Consider the following 24267-nt stretch of genomic DNA (forward strand, 5'->3'; position numbering starts at 1 on the left):
CTGGGAGTGGGGGCTCGCTGCAGCTCCTGCCACACGCCCGCAGCTGTGCCAGCCCCGCTCCTCCCTCTGCCCTCCAGGTCCTGTCCGCGCGGCAGGGATGAGCAGCAGGCACGGGCTCAGCGGCGCTAATCAAGCAGGGCAGGTGAAAGCGTCAGAGGCAAAGCCGCCGCCGCTGTCCCCGTAGTGCCTGGTCCTGAGGGAGACAAAGGAGGAAGGCAGCAGCCAGGAGCGAGCCGCCTGGGGAGGAGGAGTCCACTGGCAGCTTTGACCTTCTCTTGGTTCTGGGATTCCCGTGCCACAGGCTGAGAAATTGGACTCCAGCAAGATGGTTACTGTGGTAACCAAGCTGGTGCACTACTTGCATCTAAGGTAAGAGGACACATTTGTCTCTGAGACACACACCTTTAACACCCCCCCCCCAACACTCAGACACTTGCTCCCACCACCAAACATCCCTTGCCACCCACCCACACCTCCACTCTGCCTAGACGCCCACCCCTCCTACAAAATGCACCGCGCCCAGTTGCCACCACACAGCCACCCACTCTCTCCTCGGATGATTGTTGATTGGAACCTGGGATAGATCCCCCTATGCGGTACTAGCTTTGCAAGTACAATTGTAACTGGTAGGTTATTTTCCGCATGCTCCTTGTTCCTAAATAGAAAACTGGAGAGCAACTTTTGCAGCTGTCATCTCACTTGCTTCTATTTTAGTGAAATACAGGTGAAAAATCACGCCTGTTTTCCATGTCATATCCTGTAGTTGTGAAGGGCATTAATTTATAAGGAGAAAAAAATGAAAATGATTGATTTAATTGCTTTAATATATTATTATATGATACTATATGATTAGCTTATTGAAAACTCATTACAATAAATAGTTCTTTTTAAGGATTTTTTAAAAAATGTGATAGCTATTGTTTTATGTCACAGAGGTCTGTAATCAGCATAATCATGTAATTGGCTTATAACAAAATGATTAAATAAGCATGCTTCAGTTTTTTTCTTTTAAATATAGCCATGGAGAGACAACATTGCTGAGCCAATTTTTCTTAAAACTACTCCCTTTAGAATCTGAAATATGAACATAAATATTGTTGATGCCCATGGACAGAAAGTAAGGGTACAAATATACAAGCATGTATTGTGTGATCAGGTAAACGATCATATATTGCAATAGTCATAGATCAAAGGAATTTAGGGGAGCATATTCCTGATAAGAAATCCAGTTTCTAAAAGCAGTGACATTTGTGGTGAAATATTTTCAAAACAGAAAATATGCATTAAAATGTTGGATTTAACTAAAAAATATTTACTTATAAAAATCAGTTATCTTTAGAAGGAATAAATGAAAAAACACCATCGAACAAACAATTGGATGGTCAATTTGAATTATTTTTGTTGGTTATTTTTAAGCTGGATTCCTGGAATATTGATATATAGATGTCTTAAAATAAATTTTAAATATTAACAGTGATTTTATATAGATTGTAAAGGCATGTCATTCCACCAGAGACTTACCTTCATTTTCTTGGGCGGTGAAGTGATTAGAGTATGCATTTTGGATAACTTTATAAAACTGATCCTGCAAAGTTTCCTGTAAGGTGCTGGGCTTCTTCTGAGATGCTGAGAGTCCTCAACTCCCATTGAAGTCAGTGGCCCTAAATAACTACAATGGACACTGTTCTCAAAAGAGAATTAATTGTCCATGATATGAGTTGCTTCTAGTTTGACCCATTTTGTTGCCACAAGAACTGTCTACTTACAGAAGTTTAAAGGTGCTGAATAATTGCTGAAGCAATCTGATGTCACAAGAAAATATTAAGAGTACAACAAATTAATCCTCACAACACTCCTTTGAAATTGGTATTATCCATATTTAACTGGAGCATATCAATACTTACAAAATCATGGACCCGAATATTTTCTAAGAATAGAATTGGAATGTGGGGAGCACAATATTATATGTAAAGAGAAATTAGGGCACACATTTTCAAAGTCAGAAACACACAATGTGTGCACACTTTTGCATGCACACACTTTATCCTGACAAATCAGGTAAGCAAACGGCTGGTCTTGCACATGAACACTCACACGTCCAGTTAGACATTTAACTGGGAACGTGTATGCACAAATACTCAAATACGTGATCCAAAAGTGCACTTTGCCTATTTGCCCAAATAATTAAGAGCACGCAAATGCATCTGTGCGGTTGCACAGGTCTAACTGAAAATCTGGCTCTGTTTTTGTCAAATCAGTAAATAATGCAGGTACTGGGCAAGAACTGCAGCTGTATGCTCCCGCTCCTTCACTGTGTGTATTTGTGGGTCAGTAAAATTGTGAAATGTGCAGATCCATTCATTGTGCTCCAACCTCCACTATCATGCCTCACTCCTCCACACTCCAGTGGAATGGGACACTATGGAGATCCTTCTGATCTCAGCTCCTTTGCAATGTGGGCCTTCTGTAGCTTCTGGATTTATTATTAATTATTATTATTATTATTAATTATTTGTATTACCGTAGTCCCTAGGAGCCCTAGCGATGGACCAGGAGCTGTACAAACACAGAACAAAAAGATGGTCCCTTCCCTAATGAGCTTACAATCTAAGTATAGAACAAGAGACAACAAATGGATACAGACAGACGGATGGGAGAGTACAAGGAAACAGGCAATGCTGGTCAGCATGATAGGCAGTGGTCTGAGCACACTGGCAGCCTAACCGTTGTCTAGTTTTTTGTAGTCTTTAGTGAAAAGGAGAGGTTTTTTTTAGAAGAGATTTAAAGGCACATAATTAGTTAGTTTTGTTAAGGTTTATGGGGAGCTTCTCCCAAGCATGAGGGGCAGCACGACAGAAAGCAGGGCCGGCTCCAGCGTTTTTGCCACCCCAAGCGGTGGGAAAAAAAAAAAGCTGCAATCAGCACTTCTACCGCCGCTTCAGTCCGAGAGGGACTGAGGGAACCGCCGCTGAATTGCTGCCGAAGAGCCGGACGTGCTGCCCCTTTCCCCTTTCCAAGCACCTGCTTGCTGCGCACCAGAAAGCATTGTGGACTGATTGGAGGTGGGAGCAGACATTCCCATAGTGAATGAGAGATGGCAGGTAGGTAAGGAATGGGCCACAAAGGGCCTTGCAAATGAAGACAAGTAGCTTATTTTTGATCTGATTGAGAAAAGGGAGCCAGTAGAGGGATGCAAAGAGTGGGGAGACACGGTCAAAGCTACTGGTTAGGAAAATGATCATTGCAGCAGCATTCTGAATGGGCATGAGTGGAGCAAAACTGCAGCCAGAGAAAACAATGTTGCACTCTTGGAGCAGTGGAGGGTGGCAATATCTGAAGGCAGGTGACAAGTAAAGGTGTAATTTGAGTCAATATACAGCAGAAGGTACAGCTCATACTTTGATTTATAACAGGATAAGGAAGGCTACTCAAGCATCCCCAAGGAGCCTGCATGGATTACAGTCTAGACCTGGCCTGTAATCTGATTCTTTAACATAGTTATGTAATCTTGTTGTTCCATCCACATAACAAAAGTGATAGGGACATCCATGTCCTAACCATGCCAGACAGTCATGAGCTGGCATGATTAAGCATTATAAATAAGGTCCTACCAAATTCATGGTCTATTTTAGTTAATTTCACAATCATAGGATTTTAAAAATCTTAAATTTTATGATTTCAGATATTTAAATCTGAAATTTCATAGTGTGGTAAGTGTAGGGGTCCTGACCCAACAAGGATGTGTGTGTGTGTCGGGGGTGGGGGGGTTGCAAAGTTATTGTAAGGGGTGTTATGGTACTGCTACCCTTACTTCTGTGCTGCTGCTCGTGGTGGTGCTGCCTTCAGAGCTGGGCAGCCAGAATGTGGCAGCTGCTGGCTGGGCAACCAGCTCTGAAGGCAGAGTCACTGCCAGCAGCAGCGCAGAAGTAAGTATGGCATGGTATGGTATTGCCACCCTTACTTTTGCACAGCTGCCTTCAGAGAGGGGCACCCAGCCACCAGTCGCTGCTCACCAGCCACGCAGCTCTGAAGTCAGCACAGAAGTAAGGATGGCAATACCATGATCCCCTAAAATAACCTTATGACCCCCCTCTAGCAACTCTCTTTTGGGTCAGGACCCCCAATTTGAGAAATGCTGGTCCCCAGTGAAATCAGTATAGTATAGGACAAAAGCACTATTTCACGGGGGGATACCAGATTTCGCAGCCTGCAATGTGTTTTTTATGACTGTGAATTTGGTAGAGTCACAGCAGCAGTGACCTGCCATGCACCCACATTCAATCAATAAATTGCTTTGGGTGTGTCCCCTTCATCTCCCAGTAAAGATTAGAGAAGAAACTTGTAACCCTAAAAGACACTAATTGTAAAACAGACAAGAGTAAAAATAAACATTGATATTTTATTATCTAAACTTAGTTGAACAGTACTACTCAGTTTCAATAGTTTAGGCTCCCTGTAAAATTGTGCTTATACTTGCTGCAACTATCTAGTGACTTGTAATGTAATAAGAATAAACCCAGAATACAATAAAGCAAAGAGGAGACATGTACTAATAAAGTATCATTTGGAAGTTAAAAGAAAAAACTCATTTATGAGCCATGATTTAAAAAAAAAAAAAACAAAGAAAAAACCTTGAATAGGTTTCTGCTTACCCAAAATTTGGGCAATATAATGTCTGTTTATATAAACCAGAATGTGGGTTGTTGGAAGTGGATAGGCAGGGAATCAATAGAACAGGAAGCTATGTTGGTGACTTGAGAGTGGCTGGGCAATTGGTGTGCTGAGACCAATGCCTTGTGCTGATCAGCATTGTCTCATTTTTAACTTCTGCTCCCAGCTGGTGTGTGTTGTCCTATACTTAGATTGTAAAAGTACATAACAAAAAGATGATCCCTTCCCCAAAGAGCTTATATTGTCTAGCGCAGTGGGGTCTATGACTGGGACTTGTAGGTGCTACTACAATGCAAGTAAACAACAAACATTAAACTGGCATTTCAATAGAAAGAGATGTTTAGATAGTGAGGACTTGGATGACATGGATTCTATCCTATAAGATTGTAACTACATAATTTGTGACAAGATAAGCCTATGCTACGGAAATAGCACAGATGTCACAGATGATTGTCATATAGAGATCATATTCAGTAATTACTGAAAAATAGAATGAGGTTACCACCACATAGGAATAACTACTGATGAGAGCTATGAGCACCTTCTAATGTAAGGATGTTTGGATTTTTGCCTACCTGATTCACCTTTGAACTTTGCTGTAGTTAATATACCCAGAAATAGGGTCCCAAAGGTGGTAGTTGCAAGAACAACAGGATATTGCCTGATGCAGTGACATTCTCAAAAATATCCTTCCTGAAACAAACAAAAACAAAACAAAAAAACAAAAATAAACATACCTCTTTAACAGATATAAGCAGATCAGGTATGAATATTTGGTAGATACCTGACACAAACACCTACTTGGACTGATGATGTTATAGGCTCAAGTTCAATAAGAGGTGAATGGTAAAGTGCCTATTGAAATCAATGGTAAAATTAACATTGACTTCAGTGGGACATGACCAGACACTTGGGTCCTGATCCTCAAAAGGTATTTAGACACTTAACACCTATTGATTTCAATGGGATTTAGATGCCTAAACACATTTTGGGATCTGGGCCATAATGTCTATTTTTAATTCATGGTTAATCAGATTATTAATTATTATTATTAGGAAAAGATTTTTTTCTAACATCTTGTTACACCATGTTCTATAAAAGGAAATATTTAGGTTCTGTGCCACTGATGTGATTTTTATGAACCTTTATTACTGTCTTGCTATCTGTTTAAACAAATAGATGACAAAACAACTTTATATTTTAATTCTTCAATAAAAATATAAATCCTTCTCAACTCTAAATAAGGCTCCCATAGCTGACTGTGCTGTGAAAATTGGCTGTTTGGAAAAAAAACTCAGCACAAGTCAGATGGTTTCATGTATTTTCTTTTTTGTAATAATTATTTACTGAGAGAATAAATATTTTGCACCATATGAAAATATAACATATAATTAAATAAATCGAAACAGATGCCCATCAATACTTGAGAACAAGAGACAAAGGAGACAGAAGCAGATAGAACAGCCCCAAATCACAACACCAAGAAACACTAAACAAACAGAATACTACAAAGACATAATAAACCCATAAAGACAAGACAGCATTCATGGAGAGAATGGCCACTGGATGCTACCAAAGATATACCTCCAGTATATCATATAAAGGAGACTGTAAATTCATGAAAGCATGGTTGTGTGGGGTCCTATTTCTTTTTATTTTAGGAGGTTTTTAAAACTCATTAAGCTAAAGAAATAGGAAAACAACAGGATACATTTTATTTTGTAAAAAATGTAATGTTAGTATTGATTTTGCATTAATTGTATGTTTTGTTATAAAGTGGCTTAGAATTTTTAGAACGTGAATTTAGGAAATGCTGCAAGATTATATATTGAAATAGCCAGTACTAAGGCCAGGTCTTTTGTTGTGGAGCGGTCACAAGAGTGCCAGATTTTGTAGTTTCCCTTTTTTATTTATATTTTTAGAAAAACGAGTCAGAGAATAAAATGTACTTTTCTCTTTGTGCCATTAGTCAGGTCTTCCTTCATCCCTCAACCTCTGGCTCCAGTACTGAATTCTTACATTCTCACAAAATTCCACTTAAATTAGACAGGAGTTTTGCTTGAGTAAGGACTGTAGGATGTGCCGCTTAGGGTAGATCATGATGTTATGAGCTAGCTCAGCATTGTGGTGCTTCCCTTCCAGAAATAACCCTCCCAGTCTCCCTGCTGCTCTTGCTAGGGAGTACATGGCAAGAGATCTATACTTGGCAAAGTGTATGTTCCCCAACTGGCCTGCATAACTATGCCATTGGCCATATTGTGGGGGTGGAGCCAAGGTTTCACCCACTTCCAGCCATTCCCTCCCATTCTGGCCAAACTGCACAAGTGGGGCATATAGTGGCTCTGCAGAGTCTGCTACCGCTGCACCCTGGAAGACCCAGTACAGCACACTGGTGTGAGGGAGTAAGGGGAGCCTTAAGCCGCCTTATTGCCTTGCACTGGCATGCAGGACGGGCCACATTCTGGCCCTTACTATATAGAAAAAACAGAATTGTGTTAGCCTGATCCTGCAAACTTGAGTCACATTACTAGTCCTTTCTTGCTAGTATTAGGGTTTAAAGGCCCTTAATCGCATTGTTTGAGAAACTGTATGTGACCACAATTAAAATACTGAATTATAATGCCCATGCACAAGTATAGTTAAGACATAGTTATGGCTACCTGTTAACTTCAGAAGTTTTTACTCTTGTCCATTTAATTTTACAACCTTAGTGTTCTTTAAACAGGTTTTTTGCTTTTATTATAATTCTGTATTCTTCCCTGTGCCGCTATGAATCTGCCCAGCCATCTATTTGCTTTCCCAACTGAAGTTGCTGCTCAGTGGTCAGTCATCTTTACTGAGGTACTCACAACAACTCCCATGTCTTTTTCCTCAGAGGTTCTTGAGCACAGGAAGAAGCCCTTGGCGAGCCCATAAGAGCTGAGGGATTAGGTCTTGTCTACACACAAACTTGCACCCTTAGTTCAGTTTAAGTTTAACTTACTTTGGTTTAGCTTAAAACTGTTCCTTATCAACTTAAGCAAAATAATAATAATAAAAAAAGCCTCTCAAACCAAAATAAGCGTTTTCACCCAGAAGGATGCACTTATTTAAATCCATACCTTTAACCTGGTTGAACTCTCCATGTAGACAAAGCCCTAGTCAGTTTTTGCTAGTGTGCAGTACCTTGAGTGCTGCTTTGGCTGCGTGGTCACAATTCTACTGAAATTTGACCCAGGTACCCCTCTGTGCAGACAAAGGGGCAGCCAGGGCAATTTTCAGTGAATGGCATTGGGACCTGGTGCACGGGGTTACAACACCACTCAAATTTGCCTGGTCGCCCCGCCATTCAGACGGAGGGGAGACCAGACCAAATGGTATCATGACCTGGTGCACGAGGAATCTGTACCTGTACAGCACAGCCACCAAGAAGGGAGACTCCCAGGCAAAGGGAGATCCAGGGTCCCTTAGGAGGAGGCGGGGGATGAGCAGGCATTAGAACAGGACCGCCCCCCCCCGAGGGAAGGGTGGGGACTGGAATTTACCCTTCACTCCTCCAAAAATATCTGAATTTGCACCACTGACATGAAGAGGTCCAGCACTAGGGGAGCGGTGCCAGCCATCCAGTAAAAGCGATTGTTTCTAGAAAAGAGGAAAAGAAACCCCACAAACTGATTTTAAAAAAAATCACTTATGAAGACTACTGTGGGGTTAAGAATTCATTAAACATCTGCCTTGTGGTCAGCCTTCACAGGATAGGACAGGACGCAGCTCACTGCTCTTCCTCTATTTGATTCTGTTTTATTCAATGTCGCTTCCACAGTTGCAATGGTTGTAGGCATTGTACCAGTGGCATCCCATGGCAGTGATGCTATGGGCAACACTGAGATTTCTGAGGCAGTCCTAAAGAGCTAAGAAATCCTCCAAAAGTGTGAATGCCAAACCAATGACCTGCCCCTCCAATGCCCTCTACACGCACCTCTCCCCTCGAGCTCACTCACCCCCATGCTATGCAGGTTCTTCTTGTAAGAGCTAGGGCATCTTCTCTCCCTTTTCTCATGGGCTAAAGAAAGGGAAGCAGCAATATCTATTCCCATGATCCTTTCCTTTTTCTTCCAAAAGCAGCCTATTTGAGACTTGGTGCTGCTTTATACTCATGACTAGGGCTAAGTTTCACAATCTGGGGCTTAGGGCAGGGCCACAACACTGGGGTAATTTTCACACTAAGGCTATGTCTACACTACTGTGGTAAGTCAACCTTAGTTACGCTACTCCAGCTACGTGAACAACATAGCTGGAGTTGATGCAGCGTAGGATGACTTACTGCAGGGTCTACACCGTGCTGGGTCACCGGGAGAGCATCTTCTTACCTTATTCCAGAGTCGACCGGAGAGCGCTCTACCATCGATTTAGTGGTTCTTCACTAGACCCACTAAATCAACCGCTGGTGCATAGATTGCAGCAGTATCAATCCCATGGTAGTGTAGACATAGCCTAAATAAAACAATCTCACTGTATCTCTTTGGAGTTGTAATAATGCTGGCTTGATTGATGACACTGCCATAAGTACTTTTGACTTAAGAGGTGGCTGTGGTCTCAAACTCAGCAAGTTCAGGCTCATTATCACAAGGCATAAGCTGTCCATAATAACTCCATTTTATCATCCATTCTAGTGGGTATGAACAATGAAAATCATCTTGTCCTTTTGGCTATATTGAGAGGAGCACTGAATGAGATTTATTTTGATGCTTGATATGGCAATGACGTTTAGAAAATTATTCATTGCCAAAAGAGCAGCATCTCTGAAATGAATGAACATGGCAAAAAACAAAGTATTTCTGGAAAAGCTTCAACTCGAGTGAATGTACTTGAATGTCTGGAACAATATTTTTTGGCACAGAAATCACTGATGCTGCAAATAAACATTTAACTCTTGACTGTGGGAGTCAAAGAGACATTCTGCTGCAGTCACTATTAAATCAAGCATAAAAAATAATTTCATTAAGTGGTACAGTTGGCACAGGAATAGCAGAATCAGAACCCTCTTTTCTCTTGCAAAATATTTCACCAATGAAAATTTAGACGGGGGGTGGCTATTAGATTCTTGACTATTAGAAAAGCACGAAATTCGGTGTTCTTTTGGAGGAGTTCTTGAGAACAATCATGACATCATCACCGTCGGAAAGTAATTCCCAGGACTTTTACAAATAAAAAAGCCATACATACCTTTATTATATTGGACCTAAAATTTAAAAAGTATTTAGTAATGCTTCAGATACAGAATGGAACTTGTGATTAATAGAAGAATGAGTTCCAACTACAATCTGCACTGCAGGATAGATCAGGAGAGGAAGAAAGAGAACTGATAAGTCAATATTTCCACCAGCTAGGAAGGAAGTATGCTTTGGGGCAAGTCCTACCCTTTCACTCCATGAACAGCCCTTCCTCTGCACAGGTCCCTCAAAGTTACTTGTGAAAGACTAATCTGGGCTGCCAAAAGTGGACTAGGGGAATGGCAGAGAGGTTTTGATTCCCACCTCTACTCCAATGGGAATTTTTCTGTTCCATTTAAGTCATCTTTGTTCCCCTCTGCTCCCCACAGCAGAGTGTTATGTACGACCCTCTGTTTGGTAGCTACCTTTGGCTGCAGATCAACACTGCCACTAACTGCTGCTTTGTGCCTTCATGCCATTAAGTGCAATTAGAACTAGCCTTAGGAACATACAAGCACACCAGGGTCACAGAGAAAAGAACATGTTATCTGGGAATTAGAGTCCCAGTATTGATTTGTAATTATGTAAGATGGAATGCTTTATACCTTCAATAATCTTTAAAGACTGCCATCTGTTACCATCCAAACTTAAGAAGTAAACTTGATTTGGAAAAAGCCTGCAGTGGACAGTTAAGTCAGTTAAGGGATCAATTTCTAATAAAACTTAAGGACTAGACTATGTGATAATCCTTTGATCTACCTCCACTATCAAGTTGGTCCTTGGCTTTCCTCTCCCCTCCCCCACCAATGGCATAGCAATACTCTTCTTTCTGTTAAATGATACACGTAATATTGCTATCAGTGAAACAAAATTCGTGAACCATGCTGTTAGCTGGGGAAAATTATAAAGATCAGTTGCTGAAAGGATCTAAATGATTATTTTAAAAAGAAGTGAAGTTTAGGAGTATCTGTTCATATTAGTAAAGACCTTTTAAACCAAAAACTACCTTTGTCAGATACAATGGTGATACGAGCTAATTTAGTGTATGTCTTAAGGTTAGTTATTTAAAGAAATACACGATCAATTTCTCTGAGATATTTAACACACACAGTACATAAGAGGATCCACAAAGACCCACTCCCTTACCTTCTAGAATGCAGGGTAAAAATGGCATGAGATCTGGTTGGAGAACAGGCAGATCTGGAGAAAAATTGGTTTACGGCGCTGGGGTATTCACTCCCCTCTTGAACCACTTAACTTCACTCTCACGAATGCCAGTTCTCAGCAGTTTACCTTGCATTTGTTCACTCAACAAGCAGAACATACACTGTACGAGGTCAGCCCCAAAGTCAGTTAATTTGCTTATGAGGAAATAATGTTGAACTATATATAATGGATTTAAGTGCAGTACTTTTCCACTAAGGAGTGTTATGTTCTCTTTCAAAATGTGTCTTTAAACCCAGTATGCAGATACTGTTTAGACATGCTTTAGCTAAACTGTTGCCATCCATCTGAAAGGCTTTTGAAAACAAAAAAATGGCTGTCCTATAAGCCATGCATGACATATTTACTAAATGAAACATTACTTTATCTATAACACAGCTAACAGAATCTTAGTTAAGATTTCAGAAGCTCAGGCGAATGTCAGTTTTCTCCACATTAGTCATTTGCAATGCAAGGAAAGTCTCCATTAATGCTTATGCACTAGGATTAAGATGACTAGAATTCTGTAATCCCTCCTTCACAACAATATTCACATTACCACTAGACAACTATCAACTGTTTCCTATTTAAATAAATGGGAAAACTGCAGGTAAATTGCTGCCTGCACCATGAACTTAGTGGCTGCTGCTGTATTTTATATTTAATAAATTTGGGTTCCTTATTACAGTAGAAATCAGTTAAATGCATAGCCTTATTGCACACGATACATTCTTATTTCTTTTTGGCATCCACTTTAGTATGCGCCCCCAGAACAGGATGTGGTTCTACACCAAAGCTTTCTTCAAGTTATATGAATTAAGAATAAGGCTGTCTGGCACAACAGAATCCAAAACGAGTCACAGGAGAGCCATGGACTATTAGTTCACGTGGAAGATACAAAATAAGTACTTCAGAAGAGGAAATGCATATCATATTGCTTAGTCATTTGCAGGTTTGACAGAGGTAGATGATCATAGAGCCTCTGCAAGCCACAAAAGATGTTACATCCTGAATTGGAGCTGGAGAAGGAGATGACACCTCTTTTTATCTGTCTCTTCTGTGTTCATCATCCCTGCAGGATGTCTTCATGACATGTATTGATTATATTTGGTATTCAGTGTTGACTAGAGACCATCTGTTCTTAAATAGAAAAAAAACATTCTCCTGTAGAATAGTGCAGGAGATACAATTCTTGATTTTGGAGGGGTTAGTGATGCCCTTTAATGCTAAATTGGGGATTGGTCCTGCTTTGAGCAGGGGGTTGGACTAGATGACCTCCTGAGGTCCCTTCCAACCCTGATATTCTATGAATATAATTAAAAAATTACCTCCATTATCTTCAGTTCATGGTTCTCAGACAAGTGGCCACATATACATGGATTGGCGGAAGTTATCCTTAACACAGAAAGGAGCTGTTTTGTACAGTTGATCTGGGGTCACAGTGAGAAAGGCAGAGTGAATATACAGGAGAGAGAACAAAGGTGGCAAATTTCAGGCTCATGCAAAAAAATAAAAAAAATATTCTAGAACCTGCAAGAGCAGAACCAGGGATTTAAAGGAGGAGCCGTGGCACTTCTTATGATAAAAGATTAGACTCCATGAAGGTGAGCCTCCATAAATGCAGGCAGCTTAATTCCAACTGAGATCCTTTGAACTCAAAATATAGACATACAGCATACTCCCCATTATCCAATTGGCATGGGGGAGATGGCTTTTATTTGGAAAAATCAAGAGAACGAGAGTCATTCAGCAGCAGGATGGCCTCCCTGCAGCTGGGCGCTCATCTTCCTCCTCCTCACAGTCCTGGCCGGGGCTCTCTGCTCTGCCCCACTCACCGACTCCCATGACAGTGGTGCTGCAGTGGGCTCCCCATGCTGCCGAAGGGTTGGTGACACCCAACCCCTGCAAGACCCAGGGCTGAGCAGGGACTCCCGGACAGGACTCTGATTCCCTGCCAGGACTACAGCTTTCCATGCACCTTGCACCCGCAGGGATTGGTGTCATCACCCTAAGGCGGTGCAGGGAGCCCTCTGCAGTCCTGCTGTCACAGCCCCACTCACTTACTCCCATGGCAGCGAGCTGCAGAGGGCTCCCTGCGCTGCCGCCGGAGTCATTCAGCAGCAGGATGGCCTCTCCCGTGGCCAAAGGCTCATCGTCTTCCTCCTCCTTGCAGCACTGGCCAGGTGTCTCTGATCTAATACCCAAACCTCCATGTTACAGCAATCTCTTCCTTATCCCCCAGCATAAGATACTTGGAGGACAAGGAAGGGATTGGGACAAAGTGGAGGTTTGTGGAATATGTACAGTATACTCCTGTTTATCCAAAACCCTATTTTCGGAGACCAATAAAGCCTAGAAATAGTCCCAACTTGAATCCAGGTGGTAGCCTTCTACCCTTGGCAATACCAGACTTGTGCAAGAGTAAGGCTAGGAACATAGTCTCGGACCAAACTAAGGATTCCAGAGCTTCAGAAACAAAGGAGGAGGAAATTAATTGTGTGAGCAGCAATGACTGTAGGCATTATGCCCACAATGGTCAGAAGCAAGCCCAATGACTTGGGGAAGGCTGCTCAGTGGTGGCTCTTAGACTCCCTCCCACTGAGGTGCTCCCAACAGTTGCTGGCGGACAACTGGACCATAGCCATACCCTGCCAAGACATGCCCCCCTTTTGGTCACTGTGCATTGCCAGAAATGCAATCAATACCCTCTCTGCAATCACGGAGTTCAGACAGGCAGATCATGGCTGTCTCCTAAGTGGAAGCGTAAGGGGAGAAGGGCTCCTTCTGCCCTCCTCTCCTTCCTATTGCACCTGCCAGAATTTTGTCCTTTGTTTTTGAAAGGAATGCTCTGAGCAGCTGAATGAGCTAGTTGTTGCCACTTTCAGCAGAGAGGCCACGGATTGAATGGGCATGTAGATTGAACTTTCCACCCACTTGTAGATAGAAAATAGTTGCATTTTAGCAAGACTTTGGATGCACAGTGGTGACATTCATGCGAAAAATGTTTGCATAGCAAACCATTTGATACTGCAGTACTGTTTCAATATAAATTAATAGCTTGCTCCCAACAATGACTCTTAGCATAGATGCATGAACAGTTGGGGCAATATGAAAAGGATCACAGAGCATAGCAGATAATAATAGGGTCAGTCACGGATTCTATGATATTGCAGAATGTAGAAATTGTTCTAATAGTCAAGCCACCACGTCTGAAATATGGTATACTCTGTTATACTAAAAACCCGTTAAATAAAACCACAGCCAATGTGTTTTTAAACAGATGCTGTTTTTGTAAGTATTCCTAAGAGGGCTTTTTTGATTTGTGACATTTACCTTGGTTTGGCATATAGAAAATATAATTTTATTTAACATATATCCCTGGGCTCCAATCCTAGTGACAAAAAAAGGAAAGAAAAATCAATGGGAACAGGATTAGGCTTCACTCAGTGTGTATGTGTAATTTTTCAGAATACAGAAACTGACCATCTATATGGGTATTTTATAGTTAATTGTTTTGTCCCTTTTTAAGGTGCTCAATGGAATGGTCTTCAAGGCATTTATATTTTACTTGAGTAAAATGTATTTAATCAGTCGTATTCCTTTAACAAGTTTTTTATTAAGTGGACCCAACTGACCCAAACAGTCAAAAATTAATAGGGCATTGTATCTTTAGAGGTCTGTTTGCCCATTAACAACTCTGACATTTACCTTTACAAACTGAGCATAAAATATTGCAGTATTGCCTCACTGAAATGTGTTCAAATTTAAAAGCATATTTACTGTGCTAATACATAATTCACTGAAATTAAGATAACATTGAAAATTCACTATGAGCTTAAATTTTTGGCTTGGAGTTTAGAGAAAAGCCTGTGGGCTGGAGATAAGTATGCCAACAATGTTAATTCTGTATTTAAAAAGTTGCAGCTACAGGGGATGCAGCTGTCGAATTGCTTTTATTCCTGCAAGGAAGGTCAAACTGAACATCACTTGAGGGAGAATCCAGGTTTGGGAATCACTTTTAGGATCTTGCTCTTGGGGACAGTAGATTAAATGTGCTCAGACTTAGGCTCCTTGCATGGGTGATGCACTTCTGTATAATAAGAAAATTTATGGTCAAAACATTTAAAAGGGTTACCCCCATCAAGTTAATTTGACTTGATTATATTTCTCAAATACAAATATAATATGCAGTTTTTACTACAGGCTTAGATACTTGTAATTTCTTTATTCTTGTTCACTTACTAGATCCTGATGACAGTGAAAATAGTGTATGTCCTTGTTGACTTAGACTATTGATACAATTAGTTCTATTTCCTCTAAGCTATGTTGTGTTTTATTAATTTAGGGACCAATTCTGCAACTCGATTACTACTTACTCTCTGCTATTCAGGTCAGTGTACTGCTCCTGCCACTTTGGTATCTGGCATTGGCATCACTGGCATAAGCAAGGGTTGCCAAATTAGGCCCTAAGTCAGCAATCATGACTGATATATTTTCTTTTCAATAATCAGCCCAGCCTCTATTAGCTGGAATTGGGGGATAGGAAAATTCACTAGAAAAATCACCTGGCTGTGAAATCAGGTAGCCAATATATGCCAACAGTTTTTCACTATTACTCTGTGGTGTTGTCCTTAATTTGGAGTATGTTGTGTAAGAACAGTTCACCATGCACTTTGTAATATAAGTGACTTTAAAAGAATCTGGCATATACAAGGTAAAGCACAGACAATGCTACTCCTGAGTATTTAAAGTTGTAGAATATATTCACAGGTGAAAGTGGGCCGGTACGGCGTACCGGTAAGCAGTGGCCACTCGTACGGGTCCATGTACAGCTGACATTAAAGTGCTGCTGTGGCAGCGTTTTAAAGAACCTCCTTAAAGTGCTGCTGTGGCAGAGCTTTAACGTCACTGCCCTTTTCGTTCCCCCGAGGGCCGCTGAGGGTGGAGGGGAAAAAGGGCAGCTGCCCCGGGGCCCAGTGATTTAAAAGAGCCCGGGGCTCCCAGACACCGCCGCCACTACCGTGGCAATGACCAGAGCCCTGGGCCCTTTAAATCGCCGCCGGAGCCCTGGACGGCGCAGGCCAGGCAGCAAGGAAGGGCTGGCTGGGGAGGCTGACCCCTCCTAGCCCCACCCCTTCTGTCCAGAGCCACACCTCTTCCACCCAAGGCCACACCCCTTCCGGGGGCCCGGAGTCAGGGGCCCAGAGTCGGGGCCCCGAACTGGTAAGACATTTATGTTACGTTCACCCCTGAATACATTATATTGTAAATATTTGAGAACTATAAAGACTATAGTAATGCACACACAAGGGGGAGAGTTGAGTCTGAGCATGCAAACGACATTTAATTATTTATTGACTATTGAGTGCTTAACTGTACAAACTTTATATTCTCATAACAGTTTTTTGTTTGGCATACTTCTTAAATAGTTAATTGAGTGGTGGAATATCCAAGGACAATGGCTTGTTTGCAGGTATACAAAGTAATTTTAAAGACTCTTGTTGGATACCAATTTTCATACAGTGCCATAAGTGAGCGTGGCACTTCAGAGATAAATAAAAAAGACAATGGCTCACATTCTGTGGTTCTTAACAAAACAAACGCCAGTGAAACAAACTGCAGTGATACCAGTTAAAATAAAAGCTAAATGGTCTGAGGGTCAGCCTTCAGCTCCCATTAAAGGTAAAAGTAAGACTCCTATTGACTTCCAATGGAGATTTCAGCCCCCATCTGACCACAGTTAAACCTCTGCACCACATTGTCCGCTGTGGCCCAAATGGGAAAAACATTGAACACAAGATGTGCACAAAAATTTAGACTGGGATTTTCAAAAAGGGCCTAACTACCTTAAGGCCCCTTTAGGAAGTGCCAGCCTTACCGTTCTAGAAGAATTTCAGTTGTAGTCAGAAGAATCAGGTTTATTGAACTAGGTTACATGTTATAAAAGTGAGTTAAGGGTGGGGAATGTAAAGTATTTCCACAAATATCCACAAGCAGAACATTTAACCCCTTGGAGGCAGGCATTCTCGGAGGCAGAATGTGACAGCGTTCTAAGGTGTCAGAATTCCACTCGTATGTCAGCACTTCAGAAATGATGTACCTGCTGCATGGGGCAACAACAGAGGTGTCCTTTTGCCTATGTAACAAGTACGTTAGACAGCATTCAAGAAATGAAATAACTATTTTGCTTATATACTAAATATACACTTCTGCATAATGTTATATTACACATTATGCACAGTGCTGATTCCTTATGAAAATATCTTCCTATGATTATTCTAATGAAGTTCACTTTGCATAGATTAAGGTGTAGAACCTGAGGCTTCCACAAATAGATAATACTCAAGCTAGGGCTCTAAAAAGGAAGGGCTCTTCAGTGTCAAATCTGTTGTAATCATTTTTGACAACAACTTTTAATTAAATTTGTAGTGAGTCCTAAAGCAACTGAAAGGAAAAAGGCAGTAGGGATGGGGGGTGGGGGGATGAATGGTTTTAGAAGGCAAGCTTCTCCTTTCTCTCTCAACTATCTACAGATCTACACTAGCAGGGAGATGAAGATAGTCTCAGAGGCAGCACATAGGCACGTGGACTCTGAGCTGGTGGCCCTCTGCCTCTGCCAGATCCCTAAGAGTCACAGGCTTTGATGCTGAAAGGTGAGATTTTCCAAAACACCTTGTGTGACTCATGGCTGGTCTCCCTTTCAAGATTTACCAGCATAACTATATCAGTTGGGTGTGGAGGGAGGGCTGTGATTTTTTTTTTTGCTGATATAGTTATGCCAGTTAAACCCCTAGTATAGATGCAGTTTTATAGGTATAAGAGTGTCTTATGCTGGTATAGTTTATTTTGGTTCCTGCATTGGAATAAGCTATACCAGTATAAACACTGTTATAATGGTATAACTGCATCTACACTGGGGTTGTTTTCTGATTTAACTACATTGGCATAGTTACAGGGGCAAAACTTTGAAGTGTAGACTAGTCCTTAGGAGCACAAAGCCCATTGATTTTCAACAGAAGTTGTGCACCTAAGTAGGGATGCTGAAACAATTTGTATAGTGCGGGTGCTGAGAGCTGTTGAACCAAACTGTAAACCCTGTATATGATGGAAACCACTTCAAATCAGGGTGTGCTGCCGCACCCCCAGTACCCCTAGTTCCAGCATCTATGCCCCTAAGTCATTTGTGTGCTTTAGAAAATCACAACCTGAACTTTTAGTTTTTCCTCCAGGAGAGAAGATAGTAGAGGGAACAAACCCTGATTCTCCCTCCCTTCAGTGGAAGAATTGGGGGAAAATTTAATGAGTGAAACCTTGCAGCGTTTCATGCCCTGCTCCTCCCCCACATGTGCGGCCTCTGGGACTATCTTAGATTCAGAGATTCATAGATTATAGGACTGGAAGGGACCTCGAGAGGTCATCGAGTCCAGTCCCCTGCCCGCATGGCAGGACCAAATACTGTCTAGACCATCCCTGATAGACATTTATCTAACCTACTCTTAAATATCTCCAGAGACGGAGATTCCACAACCTCCCTAGGCAATTTGTTCCAGTGTTTAACCACCCTGACAGTTAGGAACTTTTTCCTAATGTCCAACCTAGACCTCCCTTGCTGCAGTTTAAACCCATTCTTCATCTCCCTGGCAGTATGAATCTGTGGATAGTTGAGAGAAAAGGTGGGGGAAGAGAAGCTTGCCTTTTAAAAACATTCATATTCACTCCTGCCCCAATTCCTACTGCTTTTTCCTTTCAGTTGCTTTAGGGCAGGGATTCTCAAACTGGGGGTCAGGACCCCTCAGGGGGTCATGAGGTTATTACATGGGGGGTCACGAGCTGTCAGCCTCCTTCCCAAACCCTGCTTTGCTGCCAGCGTTTATAATGGTGTTAAATATATTAAAAAGTGGTTTTGATGGGGGAGAGGGGGAAATCACACTCAGAGGCTTGCTATGTGAAAGAGGTCACCAGTACAAAAGTTTGAGAACCACTGCTTTAGGAACTCACAGGGTTGACCTGAGCTATTTGCAGGATTGGTGTCATTTCCAAGAAATAGTTAAAAACACTGACATATCCAGTAAAAAATGCCACAAGGTTTTATGAGGCGAAACCCAGGAATATACTATGTGATTCATCTCACAAGCACACTTATGCCTCAAAAACAAACAAACAAACAAAGAAAATCAAACAAATATTGTCCCAAAGGAAAAGCTAGAAAGACAAGAACATAACTGAGTGCACCGTTTACTAACTACTTATGCCTACAACTCTCTTGTACCTGCTCTTAGACATTAATTCACTTTCATCAACTGCTTTGCTTTTTCAGCACTTAGCCCATTAAGCAAGCATATTTTTAGCATGTTCTGGAACCAGTCAGATGTGGACCAGAACATGCTAAAAATGTGATTGATTGGTGTTGAACTGGCCTGAAAGGAAATCCTGGCCCCTCTGAAGTCAATGGGTGTTTTACCCAGTGACTTTAATGGGGCCAGGATTTCTCTGAGGTCTTTCAACAATTGACAAGATTCTAAAACAAGACAGTTGAATTAGGCTGTTTCATTTCCACAACTTCCTATTTTGATGCAATGAACAGTAACAATCTTCCTTGCAAATATAGATTTTCACAATCAGCAAAAATACAGCAACTAATCTTTCAACAACCAGCTCTTGGAAAATGTAGCAATGAACTCATTGTACTCTAATAGCTATCTGCATGCATGATAGACTGCTTGTTTTTAAAATCTTTACAAATGGCATTTGCAAAATGTTAAAATATTTCCTCTACTTAGTAGAGGAAATATCACAAATATTACGGTAGCATTAATTAAGCAAAAGGTAGAATGTAAAAAAAAATATTGTAAACTACAGCTGATAGGTAGGCTGTGTCGACAGACACTGCATGAGTGAGCAAGAGACATGTCACCATCTCTCTTGGACTTTAACCTTTAACTCAGGATATTGTAGTTTGCCCTCTTAAATCCAGATAATACGGTATTACCATATTGGGGCAGTGTAGTGGGGCGGCTGCCCCACTCCCTGAATTTGGGGCTGCAGCAGGCCAGTGGGCCTGCACAGATAGGGAGCCAATCAGGGCCCAGATTGGAGGGAGTCAATCCAGGCCAGGCTCAGCCCTATAAGAAGGCTGCTCAGGACAGGAGCAGGCAAGCTGTCCCAGGCCTTCAAGAGGGAAAGGTCGGTCTCCAGGCTGGGAGACTAGCACCCGGGACAGTGCAGTGCTGGGCAGGCCTGGGGGAGCAGAAAGGAACTCCAGCCTGGTGTCTGCCAGGCTGCAGGCCCTGAGGGGGAAGGACCTAGCCGGTGTGAGGGGCCGAAGGGGAAGCGGCCCAGGGACGTGGACAGACGGAGGGAGAGAAGGAAGGCAGGACGGCTGCCACTAGAGGGTCCCTGGGTTGGGACCCAGAGTAGTGGGCAGGCCTGGGTCCCCCCCTTTCCCCCTTGCCTTGCACCCAGCTGATGGAGCAGCCATCTAGAGCTGTACCAATCCCCTGCCAAGAGGGGAGTGACTTTGAGGGTGCAGCTGGCCACATCTGCCAGGATGCAGAGAGGCAGCTGATTGATCCCCCCCCTGCCCCCAGAAGGGGGCGAGGATGGACTAAGGAGCACTGCCGGAGGGCAGTGGCTCGAAGAGGACGCCGCGAGCTTGGGAGCAACGCGGGTCTGGACACGCCAACCGAGGGCGAGATGACGAGCGGGACACCACCAGAAGGGGGTGTGCCACTGTTCAGAGCTAATTCCCGAGACAACCAGTAGGAGGCGCCAGATGGTGAGTCCCAACCCCGTCACAGGTGGCCAAAACAAAGCAATATCATTTTCATGTGAATATGTCTGGATTACCCCATGAAACGCTTTGCTAACATAATACAACATGATATTCATTAATGGCATTGTTATAAATTGAGAAAGTTATAGACTCTTGTAAAGCAAGGGTACTTCAGTTTGGTTGGAGCTTTGATATTTCAGCCAGCACATGGCAACCAAATTAAAGCTACAGTAAATTATTGCCTCCATATGTGTACTTTTGCAAAATGTTCCAAATCAAAGCAAAATGAATAACTGCTAGATTCTCTCAGGGTAGTTGAGTTGATGGTTAAAGAGGCTGCAAGCAGGCTTAACGTCTACTTTCTAAATACTACATCCTACAAAAATCATAATACATTCTTACTTTGAATCTTGCTCCAAGAAAATTTGAGCAATAGCATCTTTAAATCAACAAGACTAAAACTGTGCAGATGGGAAGTAAGCAAAGACAGTCAACAGAAACAGCAGAAGTAAAAATAAAGGAGTTTTGAAGCCCAGTCAAAATATAGACAGTCAGAATTATTGCTGAACAGATGACATTCACTAGTTGGAAAGGAGGCGCTCCTTTCACAAACCTTAACTTCCAGTTAATAGAAAACTCATTGTTCCATTTCGCTTTCCCTTAGTAAGGTCTCACACCCCACACCTCCAGCACACACAAGCAAACACACTGTGAACTAATTGATCTATTACTCCTACAGGCTGGGAAGGAAGAAGCAGATTGTCATTTATATTTCTAAATATTTGGCAGTGCAAGGGTCTGGGTAAATACTGAGTTGGAGAAGAGTCTTAGTAGCCAGATTTTAGGGTCCTCTTCCAATTTGTTTTACAGGGCTTTACATTTAAATTCACTCAGATACATATATAAAGAGAGATCATCTGCTGCATAGGAATGGTCTTCTCTCCCCAGGTGAAATCCTGGCTCTGTTGTGGTTGAAATCCAAGGCAAAATTCCCATTGACTTAAATGGGGCCATGATTCAACTTCCCTTCCCTACACCTGCCAAAGCAACAGTGTAGGTCCTCTGTACAGGTGGGGGAGGGAGGGAGAGGTTTTGTTTGTGCTCTTTGTGTTGTTCCCTCTCTGGACGGAGAGAGAGACCAGGCAGGAAAAACATCTCCTGAAAACATACCTGAAATGAGCATCTAAGATTACAAAAATTGTAAGTTCGGGCAAGGAAATGCGTTAATTTATCTTTAGTTTTAGCTTGTGAATTTTCTCTGTGCTAAGAGGGAGTTTTATTCCTTTTTTTGGAACTTTGAAGCTGAGCCTAGAGGAGAATGCTCTGTTTTAAACCTTTTTATTCCCTTTAAAGTTACCTTCCATCCTGTTTTTTGCAGGTGTGATTCTTTTACTTTTTCTTTAAATAAAATTATTCTTTTAAGAACCTGATTGATTTTTAGTGTCCTAAAAACCAAGGGGTTTGGTCTGTGCTCACATTGTAACCAATTGGTTGGTATATTATTTTCAAGCCTCCCCAGGAAAGGGGGTGAAGGGGCTTGGGGAATATTTTGGGGAACAAGGGACTCCAAGTGACCCTTTTCCTGAATTTTTGTCTAAATCACTTGGTGGTGGCAGCAATACCATCCAAGGACAAGGAAAGGATTTGTGCCTTGGGGAAGTTTTTAACCTAAGCTGGTAAAAATAAGCTTAAGGGGTCTTTCATGCGGGTCCTCACATCTGTACCCCAGAGTTCAGTGGGGAGGGAACCCTGACAACAGCACTGAAGAGAGTTGTAGGAAGGGGTGCTAACTACAGTTCCCGTCACTGCACCTGTCACAGAAAGATCTAATCCACTGGTTAGGGAGGATGTGTATTATCCTCCCAATTTGCTATTACCTGTGATGGAATCAGCAGCACGTACTGGTCAGGGGGGTGCATGTGGTTCCTCCTCCAAAGTGAGGCAAAGAAATGCATTCATTAGCATGTTGTAGTTGCTCACTGAGTCTTGCTTGCCAGTGAGCGCAGTAGTCTCTTATACTAAACACTCAGCAGCAGTCCATGCCCTCTGCTTAGCTCCCTCCTGGAAGGGTGGGTTTACTCTTATATTGTGTGTGCATATATATATTGCAATATATGCGCATGCAGATAAGTAAAATTTGTAACAAGTGTTTCATCTTTTCTGCTGTCTGTTTGCTGTACTCAGGGTTAGCAATATGTTCTCATGTAAATATATGATAGTGTGAGAGCCAGGAAATATTAAGCTACTACATTGACAGTCAAAATAAGTCTGACTAATGTCACAGAAACCTTTTTTTGTGAAAATCTTAAGTAAACCCTATAAATAGTTGTCTCTGCAGAAACCACACAGTTTGCATCTGATCTAGGTAAACTCTTTAAGTTAGCCTTTTGTAACTCAATTTACTACATCCAGAATACCTGACATTAATAATGTTCTTGTGCCCTATATTTTTCTGTTCCTTCCTATACTATTATCACATTGCTTTCCTATCCTATCACAATAGGGTGGGTATTGTTGTAAGCAGAGCTGGGCAAGATAGCCACAAACAAAAATTTAATCTTTGACTGTTAACAAGATTAACTTTTACAAATCTGCTACTTATTTAAAATTATTTGTGAATAATTTACATGGTTGTGTTAGCCGACACACAATTCACCATAGCTGTCACTTTGAGGATTCACAATTCATGCTGTATGAGTGGTATTTTTTCAGCGGATTGGCTGATTCCCAAACCCACAAAGAGCCATCTGCATATGCCCATCATGATTTCTAGTGCAAACAGTTGCACAATTCTTCACAGTGATTTTCCTTCCTATGAATATTCATGTGAAATAAATTTCACTCAGATGAATGCTTGTGAAAAGCAAATAAAAGGGGACAAATAGTATCAAAGGAAAGTCCCAGTTTTTATTCTGATGAATGTATGCAAATATTTTTGTTCAATATTTGACCAGTTCTAGCTACAAGAAACTGTACTAAGAATTCAACTCCAGAATCAAAAAACTGAAGTGCCATAAAGTTAGATACTTATAATCAAACTTAACTGTAAAATTTGAAGAACAGGAGTACTTGTGGCACCTTAGAGACTAACAAATTTATTAGAGCATAAGCTTTCGTGGACTACAGCCCACTTGAGTGCTCAGCTGTGCTGTCAGAACCAATTTACGCCCAAGGCATGGTAATATTGTATACATTACTTGGATTTCTTCATTTGATCATTTCTACAATCTGCAAGTGTAGCAAGAATGAGTCTGGCAACTTGTCAGGAAACCCAAGACTGGCAGTGATTTGGGGACTTCAACTCTCTAGGACACTAAGACCAGTAGTAGATCAGAGGAATACTTCTGAGGAATAGATATTATCCCATTAGAGCAATGTATCAGAGGGGTAGCCATGTTAATCTGTATCCACAAAAACAACAAAGACTAC

The 24267-nt window shown here is 41.8% G+C and overlaps 1 protein-coding gene across 1 annotated transcript in view; it reads left to right on the forward strand.

The window, feature by feature from the left end:
- The first annotated feature begins 285 nt into the window (after nucleotides 1-285).
- The window catches only part of ARHGAP18 (Rho GTPase activating protein 18), a 126527-nt gene continuing 102545 nt past the window's right edge, over nucleotides 286-24267 (forward strand). Inside the window, exon 1 of the mRNA XM_034765696.1 lies at nucleotides 286-369. Coding sequence (XP_034621587.1) covers nucleotides 326-369 — 44 coding nt within the window. The 5' untranslated portion in view covers nucleotides 286-325. The remainder of the gene's footprint in view (nucleotides 370-24267) is intronic.

The sequence above is a fragment of the Trachemys scripta genome, chromosome 3 (assembly GCF_013100865.1).
Source record: "Trachemys scripta elegans isolate TJP31775 chromosome 3, CAS_Tse_1.0, whole genome shotgun sequence".
NCBI classification, from domain to species: Eukaryota; Metazoa; Chordata; order Testudines; family Emydidae; genus Trachemys; species Trachemys scripta.